The 12,296-nt window shown below is 33.3% G+C and overlaps 1 protein-coding gene across 2 annotated transcripts in view; it reads left to right on the top strand.

The window, feature by feature from the left end:
* Positions 1–2,367: 2,367 nt before the first annotated feature.
* The window catches only part of LOC102601250 (serine/threonine-protein kinase STY8-like), a 15,517-nt gene continuing 5,588 nt past the window's right edge, over positions 2,368–12,296 (top strand). Inside the window, exons 1-2 of one of the 2 annotated variants that reach the window (XM_006365238.2) lie at positions 2,368–2,706; positions 10,683–10,757. In XM_006365238.2, the coding sequence (XP_006365300.1) occupies positions 2,410–2,706; positions 10,683–10,757 (372 nt within the window). In that variant the 5' untranslated portion in view covers positions 2,368–2,409. The remainder of the gene's footprint in view (positions 2,707–10,682; positions 10,758–12,296) is intronic. The other variant, XM_006365239.2, reaches the window with a different exon arrangement.

Below are 12,296 nucleotides of genomic sequence, written 5' to 3' on the forward strand. Positions count from 1 at the left end.
AAAAACTTACATATTATATAATTTTTGTACAACTTTGGTGTTAAGTCTTAGATAATATGTTAATATTATATTACACCTCAATATATACCATACAATATATCAAATTTGTGTAAAATATATATGTACCATATAATATATATACCAACATTATATCATCTAAAATATCAAAATTATACCAACATTGTATCATCTAAAATACCAAAATTATACCAATATTGTATCATCTAAAATATCAAAACTATATCAATATTATATCATGTGAAATACAAATATTATAGCAACATATGCACCATCTAATGAACCAAACTTGTTGATATTTTGTCATATTTTATTAAATTGTCCGTTTATAACATAACGAAAATTATTATTTTGATAATATTATCTTTTAAAATCAACACTAGTACAAACTTGAAAACATCAAATTACACTAGAACAATGTGACACCATTTACGAATAACACTAAAAATTTCTAATATCAAAATTGTACCATATAATAACACTAACATTGTACCATATAATATACCTATAATTATTAAATTCTACCCCATAATATACCAATCTAGTTGATATTTCGTGTCATTCTTTTTTTTTTTAAATGACATTTATACCACAAGGGAAACCAACATAAATAATAGGACTATTTGAATTTTTTTTAATAAACAACGAATAAAATTCAAAATCGCTAATATCATTCAATTAGATTCTGAAGAAAAAAAACGTGTAACAAACAAAAAATTAGCTCAACAATATTAATCCTCATATGGTTATTTGGTCCAAGTTTTCTTGTTATGGTCATCTTTAGGCTATAATACATTTTCTAAACTTTACTTTAGACCTCTTGAACTTTTTTTCTTTTCATTGGTATTTACGTCATATATCACTCCTTCAATCTTGAAATTCACATATCTTCCTGCAATATATTTCAACAAAAAAAAATTAAATAACCTACTAAACACCAGTTACAACAATTGAATTTAAAATACACAATCATATTTTTTTATATCACCAAACAACAGTTATATACAGAATAGTGTATAATATGGTTAAAAATTGGTGTACATTTCATTATTCTTATAATGAAATTCGAAAACCAATTTATAACCAACTATATATATAACATTGATTTATGAAGATTGATAAAGTTAAACTTGATTTTATGTAACACCATACAATTAATTATCAATTTTTTCAGTATAATCAAACTAATAAAAATGATGTAACGTATGGTTTAAACAATAAAGTTAAAAAATTGAAAAAATTTATTTTAAAAAATGAAATTATCATCGAGCAGAAATAAACTTCAGCAAATTGAAAAAAACGAAAATATCACCAAGTAGAAAATTGCAAAATAACTTTTTCTCATTGAATCCACATCGATAAATTCTCAAATTGAATCAACACAAAATTTATCAATAAAAAATAAAATATGTGTGATCAATTAAACAAAAAATTCGGAAGGTGAAAAAAACAAATAATTTTAGAACAATCAAAAACATAAATGAATATTCAAAATTGTTTTTAACCGAAATAATTTGTTTCAAAGCTAATTTTTCATAATAATTACCTGATGAATCTTATCTTCCGTCATTCTTAACTAAAACTAAAACGTTGTAATTTTCGGCAGAATTATTAGAGAAGATAGAGAGTTTGATTGTGGTTAGTATACTGATATGAGAAGAATTATATTAATGATTGAGATAATTATGGAAGCAAAATAATAGAATAATTATGGAAGCAAAATAACAAAATAAAAACTAATTAAGGAGTGAAAATTTAATAGAATAATTATTTATACGTATTTTATTGTTGTGATTTTCCATTTTTCTTTTTTTGTGTCTTACAAAAATTCTATTGCTATGTTTGTGAAAAGTCAAATTATTGTTATATAGAGGTTATTTATCTACTTAAATTGTATATTATGTTTATTACCCATTTATAGTGTTTGAGTATATCATGAGATTACCTTGCACAAAAGCTGCATGTTCAAAGTATAGAACAAATTATCTTATATATATATATATATATTGTCGAGAGTTTATAGGAAATAATTTATTTATCGTATTTTAAATAGAAGTAATATTTGCGTAACTCTACCTTTCCGAAACCTCATTTTATGAATTTTTTTTTTCTTAGTTGCATTTGACATTATATTTAAATTTTATCCTAATCATCTAGAAGAAGTAAAAAATCACAAACAACTTAAAATTAAAATTTTATCCATCAATGATATTAGTGTAGGAAAACCTGTAGTTATAAATTTTTAAAATTGTTTTAATTTAAAAAATTATAAAAATAATATTTTTCTCAAAATAAATGATTTATTGGAGTCCATTAAGTTATGGTTCATAAAATAAATAAATCTTTTAAAAAAAATTACGTGTGCACTTCACACAGAGGTCAGAAAAACAAATGAGCGGAAGCGAAGGTAGTTCCGGCGGCGGAGAACCGGCGACATCATCGACGGAGAAGAAGAAGAAAGAGAAAGCGAGAGTTAGTCGAACATCGCTTATTCTATGGCACGCTCACCAAAACGATAAAGCTGCCGTCCGGAAACTTCTAGAAGAAGACCGTACGCTTGTTCAAGCTAGGGATTACGATAACCGCACTCCACTTCACGTTGCCGCCCTTCATGGTTGGATCGATATCGCTAAATGCTTGATAGAGTACGGCGCCGACGTTAATTCTCAGGATCGATGGAGGAATACGGTACGATCACCCGCTTCACATTTGTACGAAAATTGTGTTTTTTGTGTTTGAAATGATGAGTAGAAGTAAGGTTTTTTTTCGAAATGTTAGTTTGAAAAACTTTTGTTGGCTAGGGTTTATAATTTGGGGTTGCTGCTGTACATGAATGTTGATGAAGCTGGAACAAAGACCAAAGTTTCTATTCAGTAGAGACAAAGAGAAGAAAATAATTTGTCTCTGTTTAAGATTCTGAATCCACTTTTTGATAAAGACTTCTGTATAAAAAAAATGAATAGGAGTCCTCTAATTTATTTTTGAATTAAACTTTTTCATATTTTCCAAGTCAGAAAGAGAAGATGCTTGAGAGGCAATAAAAAATACAAAAGAATAAGAACACCTAAATAAGATCTCTTGCAGTCAAACACCTTTTCACGTAACTATCACAGACCAATACATGCTACTTCATCTTTCTCCTTCTTCTTTTTGAAACTCATCTTTCTCCTTCTTCTTATTGTTTACTCTGTATCGTGCGGTCCATTGACGAGTCTTTCTGTGTAAGAATTTAATTTTTTTTTTTATTACCGTGCTGGCCGGGCCAGCTTTTGCCACCTCGACTAATTCCATGGGATACCTCACCTCCCACCAGCGACCGGTACCAGAGTTTCTCTGTCTACCGACACTAGGACAGTTGGAAAGGATCACCTAGTGATTTTTGTCTCTGCTGAGTTCAAGAGTTTTGAACCTGAGACCTAAGGGTTCTCAACCACTTTCTTGACCACTAAGCCACACCCTTGGGTGCATTTCAAATTTCTTATTTTGCTCCACCCATTTTATTTTTAATCAACTATTGAAGGTTTACTTGAACTGATCTTTTGCCAAATCCCTACCGAACTTCAAAAATATGTTTTCACACTATAGAAAGACCAGTTCTTGTGCATAAGCCACCATGTTATATTTTGGGGATCGCCTATGTGCATTTGGTGATCGCCTATACCAAGAGGCTGATCCAGCATTAGGAGGTTCCGGGTGCCACACTGTCTAAATCGAATAAACGGGTCAATTTCTTCAATTTTGGGTTACGATTCGTGTTATTTATCTTGGTCGATTTGTATAGACAAATTGATCGAATATTCATAGTTAGTAATGTTTTTTTCTAGATATTTTGAGATTAAAGATATTTAAGTTGTCCAATTCTTTTTGTAGGAATAAAAATTTAACGTTAAAAAAATTGAACTTGTATAAACCATCTAATATTGTTATATTCATATATAATTTTCTATGTGGTGTTGTAGATATATAGTTGAGAAAGATTAAGAATTATAGCTTCAATTCAGTCATCTTCACATAGCTCAAACATCAATAAAAGATCAAAATAACCTTTAAGTTTTATAAATTCTAACATAATACTATGTGACATTTTAAATATAGTATTTATTGATATGAGATACGCACGTGACACTCGTATCAAGTGATTAATACTCAGTGAAAGTGAAAGTTAAAAAGGTTAAGAATTAAGTAAAATAAAAAAGAAGCAATTTGAATTAGTAAAGAATAGAAGTATAAGAAGAATTATTGCGGAAAAAAGAGAGTTGAAGCTCTTTTTCGCGAATCGCAGCAACCAAAAGAGGAAGCCAAAAATAATAGTGTTGCACTTCAAGTTCGAACCCTCATCGCTTGGATGGTACATTGCGTTGTTTGCCACTAGCACCTTTCGTTCTTTTGTTCCTCAGGGTGGCAGGATTTAAATATATACGATTTCTTATATATACACACACCGTTCATCGAGGCACTGGGTGCCGTGGCACCCCCAACCTTATACGTAGATCTACCCCTACCTATACCTAATGTTATAGGGAAAAGGCGATCATAAAGATCCCTTCCTCTTTATTTTTCCTAATAATAGAAAGTTCAAAGTGGTAGAATCTAATGAAGACAACCATAAATCGAAGAGATGAATTGAGCATATGTGATTCAATGAAATAGAGAACATTGGTTATGAAGTTGTTCGTGACGAAGAAGTCGGAGAATTAGAGATCCGAGCGATGAATAACAATAATGAAATAGTGTTATTGAGGTATGTGAGTTTTTGATAATGAGTGTTAAAAAATTCTCCAGAATAATAAAATTTGATAATCAAGATGAAGAATGTACGTCAATCCAATTGAAGTATCAGGCTTTGAGCAGCAAAGGGTACAAAATATGGAGAAACATGAGGTTAGAAGAGTCGAAGAAGAGATATGTAATAAAAGTTTTAGTTTGAGCAATCTAAATTTAGGATAAACGATCTTTAATTATGGTAGGCGATCTATTCAACATGATATTGTTTTAGACCATAACGACCTCTTATTTTGTTGCATTGTCGGTTTCAAATAGTGATTGATGATATCGGCAGTATATTGATAAGTTGGCTATTAGATGTGGGATTGGAAATTTGTTAGGTGTGTTCAAAGGTATTATAGATTCAAAACAAGATTTAACTAAAATAATTAATGAAGTTGGTTTTGAAGATTTTCTAGAGTTCGAAGAGCGATATTGAAGGTGTAGTTGCTCTCATAGAGGTTATGCCATTATATGTTACTTAGACAAATTGAACCAAAAAACAAGAATGAGCTTGCATTTTGGTCAGCAACTAACCTATTTAATTGGACTTACGAGCCAAAGTTGTTGAGTGAACCGCAAAGATTGTCGAGCAAGATAAACCATGGAAAACATTTTGAAAGTATTAACCAATTTCTAAATATCAATACAAGAAAAAGATGCGAAAAAACAAAATTGATGGGAAAGATGTGCACACAACTGCTGATAGCTACAATGACCAAACAAAGTAATAAGTTGATAACACAAGGATTAGTGTAACAATTAATTGTATTTTGGATCAGGCAAATTAGGCTGAGTTTAAACAAATTTTTACCTCATTTTTTTGAAATGTAACTCTTATTCTCATCCTTGTTCTTCACCTTAATCAAAACATTCCAATGCCATCTCAAAATTCTAGTAATGGCACTTGGATGTTCGGTTGATCTCACACCAAGGATTCTTCTCATATATGTCAATTGTCTAACATGCCATATCTTCAACCAAAAAGACAACAATTGTTACCAAGTTCCCATAATTAGTAGCTAAAATTAAATAAGCGTGAAAAGAACAAGATACAAGTCTCCCAAATACATCTGATAAGCCATCTACAATGTATTTTACTAGGGTCCTCTCTGGTTCATCTCCCTTAGCAATCTTTACGACTCTCAATAACTTTGCCTTGTAAGTCCAAACTGTATAGACTTATTTCCAACAAAAAAATCAGAACTCTTTTTTTGGTTTCTTTTTTCGATTTGTCTAAATAACACATAATGATATTACCCTTTGTGAAAGCAACTAAACTTGTAATATTGCTTCTTCAACTGAAGAAAGTATCCAACATCAACGTCATTATTCATTTTAGTTAGATCCTGTTTTGAATCTATAACATTCTTGAAGACTTCTAACAAATTTCCATCACCTATCGGCATATTACCGGTATCTATAACAATATTGAAATCAATAATTCAATAATATAGGAGGTCCTATGGTATAAAACAATATTATATTGATAAAAATACAAAAAACAGATAGCCTACAATAATTAAAGATTGTTTATACTAAATTGAGATAGCTCAAACTAAATTTTAGATTACATCTCTTCTTTGGCTCTAACAACCTTGCTCTCCTCCGCATTTTGTATTTCTTGCTGCTCAAAGTCTGATTATTCAGCTGGATTGCTAGATTAATGTACATTTTTCCTTTTCATTGTCAAATTTATCACAAGGACAAAAAAAATTAAAAACTCATTATCTTTTTTCTTAAAAAAAAGTTAAAAAGAAGATAATCACTTTAACTTTTTTTGTCCTTTTTCTTTTTGATGACAAGGGAAACCCGTAGCCGCTACCCTTTGGGTGTGCACTGGGTAATACCCCCACTCCTATGCGATAGCTCGCAAACCACATAGGAGAGGTAACCCGCACTAGGCAAGGCCGGTGCGACGAACTCGACCCAGAAGGCAAATCCCCTTGCTTTTGCTGACAAGGGGTTTCAAACTTGAGACCTCCAACATGGAAGTCCCAAGCCCAAACCACTGGGCCACCCTGAAGGGTTACTTAACTTTTTTTGTCCTTGTAATAAATTTGACAATAGAAAGGGAAAATGAAGTGGTTGAGAATCATGAGGCCTCAGGTTCAATCCCAAGCGAAGACAAAAAACACTAGGCGATTCTTCCCATCTGTCCCAGCCTTGGTGGACAAAGTTACTTGGTACATTTTGCTGGTGGGAGGTGATAGGTATTTCGTGGAATTAGTCGAGGTGCGCGAAAGCTGGTTCGGGCATCACGGTCATCAGAAACAAAACTCATTATCAAAACTCACATACCTCTATACCATTGTCTTGATTCTTATTGTTAGTCTTTGGAATCCTTGATTCTTTGATTTGCCAATCGTGAACAACTTCATAACCAATGTTGATTATTCCATTAAATCATAAATATTCGATCCATTTTGCTATTCTTGGCTGCTATATTGGATTTTGCCATTTCGAGTTTCCCATCATCAGGAAGGATAAAGGATAAATAAGCAATGTTTACGATCACTCTTTCATTATAGCCTTAAATATAGGCTATTACCAAGTGTGCACAAGTGATTTCATTAAAATATCGTAAAATATTTTTTGTTGTAAATGCAACCAAGCAGAAGAATAAAAATGATGGCTTGTGTGCAAACCTGGATTTTTAAATCGTTAAACCGATTCTTAATGTCTAGTAAGGAGTTAAGCAAAAGATCAGCACAAATAAACCTTTAATCAAAACTAGAATGAGTAAAGTACTAAAGTAGAAGAAATATGATGTTCTTACTGGAAAAGGCTCATCAATGAACTACACGAACAAGTGAGAAATAAGAAAGATGAAGTGGCATGTATCTTTATTTGGGAGTCTGGGGAAAAAAAGCTCTTGATTCTGAGAGATTCTACATAGATGTTCTTGTTCTTTTGTATTTTCAATTTAGTCATTGAAAGTCACTAGTCAAACGTTCTGCCTCTCGTACTTACTTGGAAAATTTGATAAAAAGAATAACTTAGAGGGTCAATCTCTAGCAGAAAGCTTCTGTTTTGTTTGTTGTTGCTGAAGATGATATAAATTACTGTAGTTCGTCATCCTATAATACAATGGAGCTGCCCCCAAGGCCTAACTCAAGTGGCAAAAGGTGGAGGATTTGTGGCTTGGGTCGCAGGTTCAAGCCCCCACACCATGCAAAGCGAAGCCTGGTATTTAAGTGGAGAAGGGTAGAGGGGCGGGCCCATTATCCACCGAGTTTAGAAGGCTGTGATTGGTCCAAAGGGCGGGTCACAGACGGATTTCTCGGTTATCAAAAAAAAAAAAAACCCTTCTCAAAAAAAAAAAAACCTTCTCAAAATAAAAAAATAAAAATAATAATAATACAATGGAGCTGCCCCCAAGGCCTAACTCAAGTGGCAAAAGGTGGAGGATTTGTGGCTTGGGTCGCAGGTTCAAGCCCCACACCATGCAAAGAGAAGCCTGGTATTTAAGTGGAGAAGGGTAGAGGGGCGGGCCCATTATCCACCGAGTTTAGAAGGCTGTGATTGGTCCAAAGGGCGGGTCACAGCCGGATTTCTCGGTTATCAAAAAAAAAAAAAACCTTCTCAAAATAAAAAAATAAAAAAAAATAAAAATAATAATAATACAATGGAGCTGTTAAAGGTTAGCTACAAGAATTTGAGTTTACTCAGGCATTTGTTTAGTTCATGCCTACTTCTGCCCAATTATAGCAGCATAGAGGTTTAGACTCGATCTCTAATAGACTGCTGCTATTTTGCTTTGATGTTACTTAAGTAAAAATTGGCTGTAGCTTGTCATCCTATTATACAATGTTGCTGTCAAAGGTCATCTTACAACAAGTTGCTATGATCAGTCATTTCAGTCTCCACACTGTCTGATTTTTCTATGAGATTCATGTGCTATATGGGTTAATAAAATGTTTTTGATAAATAACAGTGATGGATATCTGAAAATTTTAGTATTTATAGGAACAGAAAATGTCTGACTTGGTTATTTGTCCTTTCACATCTCTGTTTGAGTTATTTCTTGAATCATGTACGGACAAAGCACAAACATGTAAATAACTTTCATGTTATTAGAAGGATAATAAAGAAGAGGTCAAAATGCTATTGAAAACTGGTTCTGAAATATATTTGTTAGGAAAAAGAGGGAAAGCGGAATCAAAAGGGGATTTTTTTAATTCTGTAGTGTGGAAATTAGAGGGTAGAGGGGAACTATCGACCTCCCACATATTTTTCTTTTGATATCTATTTTGCTAGAATTGTTCAGATAGGATAAGGTATTTACGGAACCTTTTCAATGTATGAATTGTCAATAAATTTGGACCAACCCTAGGTATGTTTATAAGCAGGTCAGCAGGATTATTCTTAAGAAACCTCATTGAGTCATGGCTAGTATGCTTACTTTGTAGTTTGTACCATTAAACATATCGAAAACTTTGGTGAGAGTTCTTGCTCTTTCAATAATCTTTCTTTAAAGTTGAATAAGGATGCTAGAGGTGATAAGTTTTGACCTTATGAGTTCAATTATTGGCTGTTGTTTTTATCAATGTCATCCAAAATTAGTGAGTGATATGGAAATATGGATTTAATTATATTGTCAAAAAAGCAAAACGGATGTCATTGATATCCCAAATATAGCAAACCCTTCTACCTCTCTTATAATTTTGATTAAAATTGTTTGTTGGGCTTATGACCGTAGAGAGAAAACATTCGCTCTGGATTTGAATGAACCAACATCCTGAGTGTGCAATTTGACATTTTTGATGACAGACCTGAACCCTCCTGCCAACTATTGTCACATGTAGATGTGTGAAAATTGTTTTTCCTCCCAATGTACAGGAACATAACCACCACAATTTATTTTACTTCCAAAATGTTCTTCTGTAATTCAGTGGAATATTTATTTCTGTTTGGAAAAAAAGAGAGATTTAGAGGTTACAGAACAAATTGTAGAATTATTAGGACCCTTGTAAATATATATATATTTTTTTCTCTTCTTTTGTTCCACTCTGTTTGCAGGTCACCAGCATCGCCTTAATGCTGAAGAATACACCATTACCATTTTCAAAAAAAAAAGAAAAAAGAAAGACATTGGGTCTGGTTCAACCTTGAAAGCTAGCTCATTAAGTAAGGATTGTCCAAATAGAAGAAACAATAACCAACTCCCTCAATTAATGCGACAGACTTAATGCCCCCTACGCTCCTAGGACAAGACATTTGGTACTAGATAATATAGTATAGGGGCCTAATATTGGGTAAACCATAAATATGAATGTGTCTAGCCTTGATACCATGTTATGCAATATTAAGCATAAAAAGCTAATTATCCACCAATATGAGACACTTAACACCCCCCATGCCAAGGGGTAGACATGTGGATACAATATAACATATTGGGTAAACCAAGAACATAAATGGGTATGGTTAATACCTTGTTGAGAAATGGACCTTAGACCTAACTCAACCTCAAAAGCTAGCTAGCTCATGAGTGACAAAGTGAGGGTTGCTTAATACCATATAAGGAGATAACAACCCATTTCCTGAATCAGTGTGAGTTTTAAATTTACTTTTGGATGAATCAAATAATAGTTATGTAAACTTCTTAAAAAAATATCATATTAATATGCTCCAAGTGAAGCAAAAATTACTAGTCTTGAGTGTTGAGCTTTGAGAAAATTATTTCCATGATGCGACACACATTGTTTGTTTGTGAGAAAAGTTAAACTTGATATTGCTTTGTTGTCCAGCTCCTTGATTTCAATTCCCTCCCCTACCTCTCTGTTCTCGTGAGATATATGTTTGTGTATATGTGGATGAATATGTTGACCCTGATTTTTCTATGAAGTTGTTGGTCCTATAATAGATTCACTCTCTGGGTATGCTATTATTGATTACAGCCTTTAGCTGATGCAGAAGGAGCTAAGAAACATGGTATGATCGAGTTGTTGAAGTCATATGGTGGCCTATCTTATGTGAGTTCTTTTGCTTATCATGTTTAGGCAAAATTTGATAGAATTGATGTCTCATCAATATATTACGCTATTTGGAGTTTTATGATTTTTCTACACCTAAACTCTCAACTTGTGTAAGGGTCAGAGATACTTTTTTTTTTTATGACCGTGGTGTCTGGGTCAGCTTTCGCGCACCTCGACTAACTCTACGGGATACCTGCCACCTCCCACTAGCAACAGGTACCAGGTAACTCTGTCCACCAAAGCTAGGACAGATGGGACGGATCACCTAGTGTTTTTTTGTCTCCACTGAGTTTTGAACCTGAGACCTCAGAGATTGACCACTAGGCCACACCCTTGGATGCGGTCAGAGATGCCTTTTGATATGACATTTATCTGGCTGCTACCTCTATTCCCATCAAAGTCTAGGTGCTCATCTAACAAAAGCTATATGAACTAATTAATCTTGTAATGATTCTTTTTCATAGTTTTATTTGTTCTCCTAACTTCGTGATTGATAATTTTCAGCGACACTTATTTTGCATTCTTTTACCCATCATATCATTAATGACCATAATTATCTTTTGGTAGGAAAGAAGGCTACGTAATGACCCCAGCCATTAAGTATATAGATGGCATGATATGCTGGATATTTGGATGTTTGAAAGAATACCGACATTTAGGACATAAGTGATTTGTGAGACTTGGATTACCTGGAAGCTGGATCTGAGTATCTGACAACACACAACAACATACCCAGTGTAATCCCACTTGTGGGATTTGGGGAGGGTAGCATGTATTCAGACAGACCTTACCCCCCTACCTTTGTGAGGTAGAGAGGCTGTTTACGATTGACACACACACACACACACACATATATATATATATGCTAACCTACAAATGAAGGTCATCTCTACCCTTCCCAGACCTACTTTGTGGGACTACACTGTGTATGTTGTTGGTTTGGTTTTGATGTTACAACATGAAGGTAGTAGGTTAGCAATGTCCCCATTTTTCGTTTTCCTTAATAGCCCCCAATAGAATATAATAACTTTATTAGTGAGAGGGGTCCTTGTCTTTTTACCAGAAAAGCTAAAAAATCTGCTTCTGTTCACTCCCACTCTCTTCCATCTCGATTTGGTTTCTCCCTTCTATTTTTCTCTCTTTCTCGTTGTGAATACAAGTATACAACCAACCAAACTTCTTCATGTAATTTTTCTGATTAGAAACCTATTTTTCCTTCTATCATTTATTCTTTTTTGATTTATTTTTTTACATTCTATTTATTGATGTTACTGTTCTTTCTTGTAGACTTTTACACTTCTTTTGTTATTAATTGCTATGCTTCTTCATTGTTTTCTTCTTCTTGTACTTGAGTTTGATGCACTTAGCTGAGGGTCTTTCGGAAACAGCCTCTCTACCTCCTCGAGGTAGTGCGAAGGTCTACGTACACTCTACTTTCCCCAGACCCTACTTAGTGAAATTTCACTTGGTATGTTGTTGTATCTACTTTAATAGATTTAAGGTTTACTTTTTGAATCCCCCCCCCCCCCACACCAT

This window comes from Solanum tuberosum, unplaced genomic scaffold, assembly GCF_000226075.1.
Source record: "Solanum tuberosum cultivar DM 1-3 516 R44 unplaced genomic scaffold, SolTub_3.0 scf00536, whole genome shotgun sequence".
Lineage (NCBI taxonomy): Eukaryota > Viridiplantae > Streptophyta > Magnoliopsida > Solanales > Solanaceae > Solanum > Solanum tuberosum.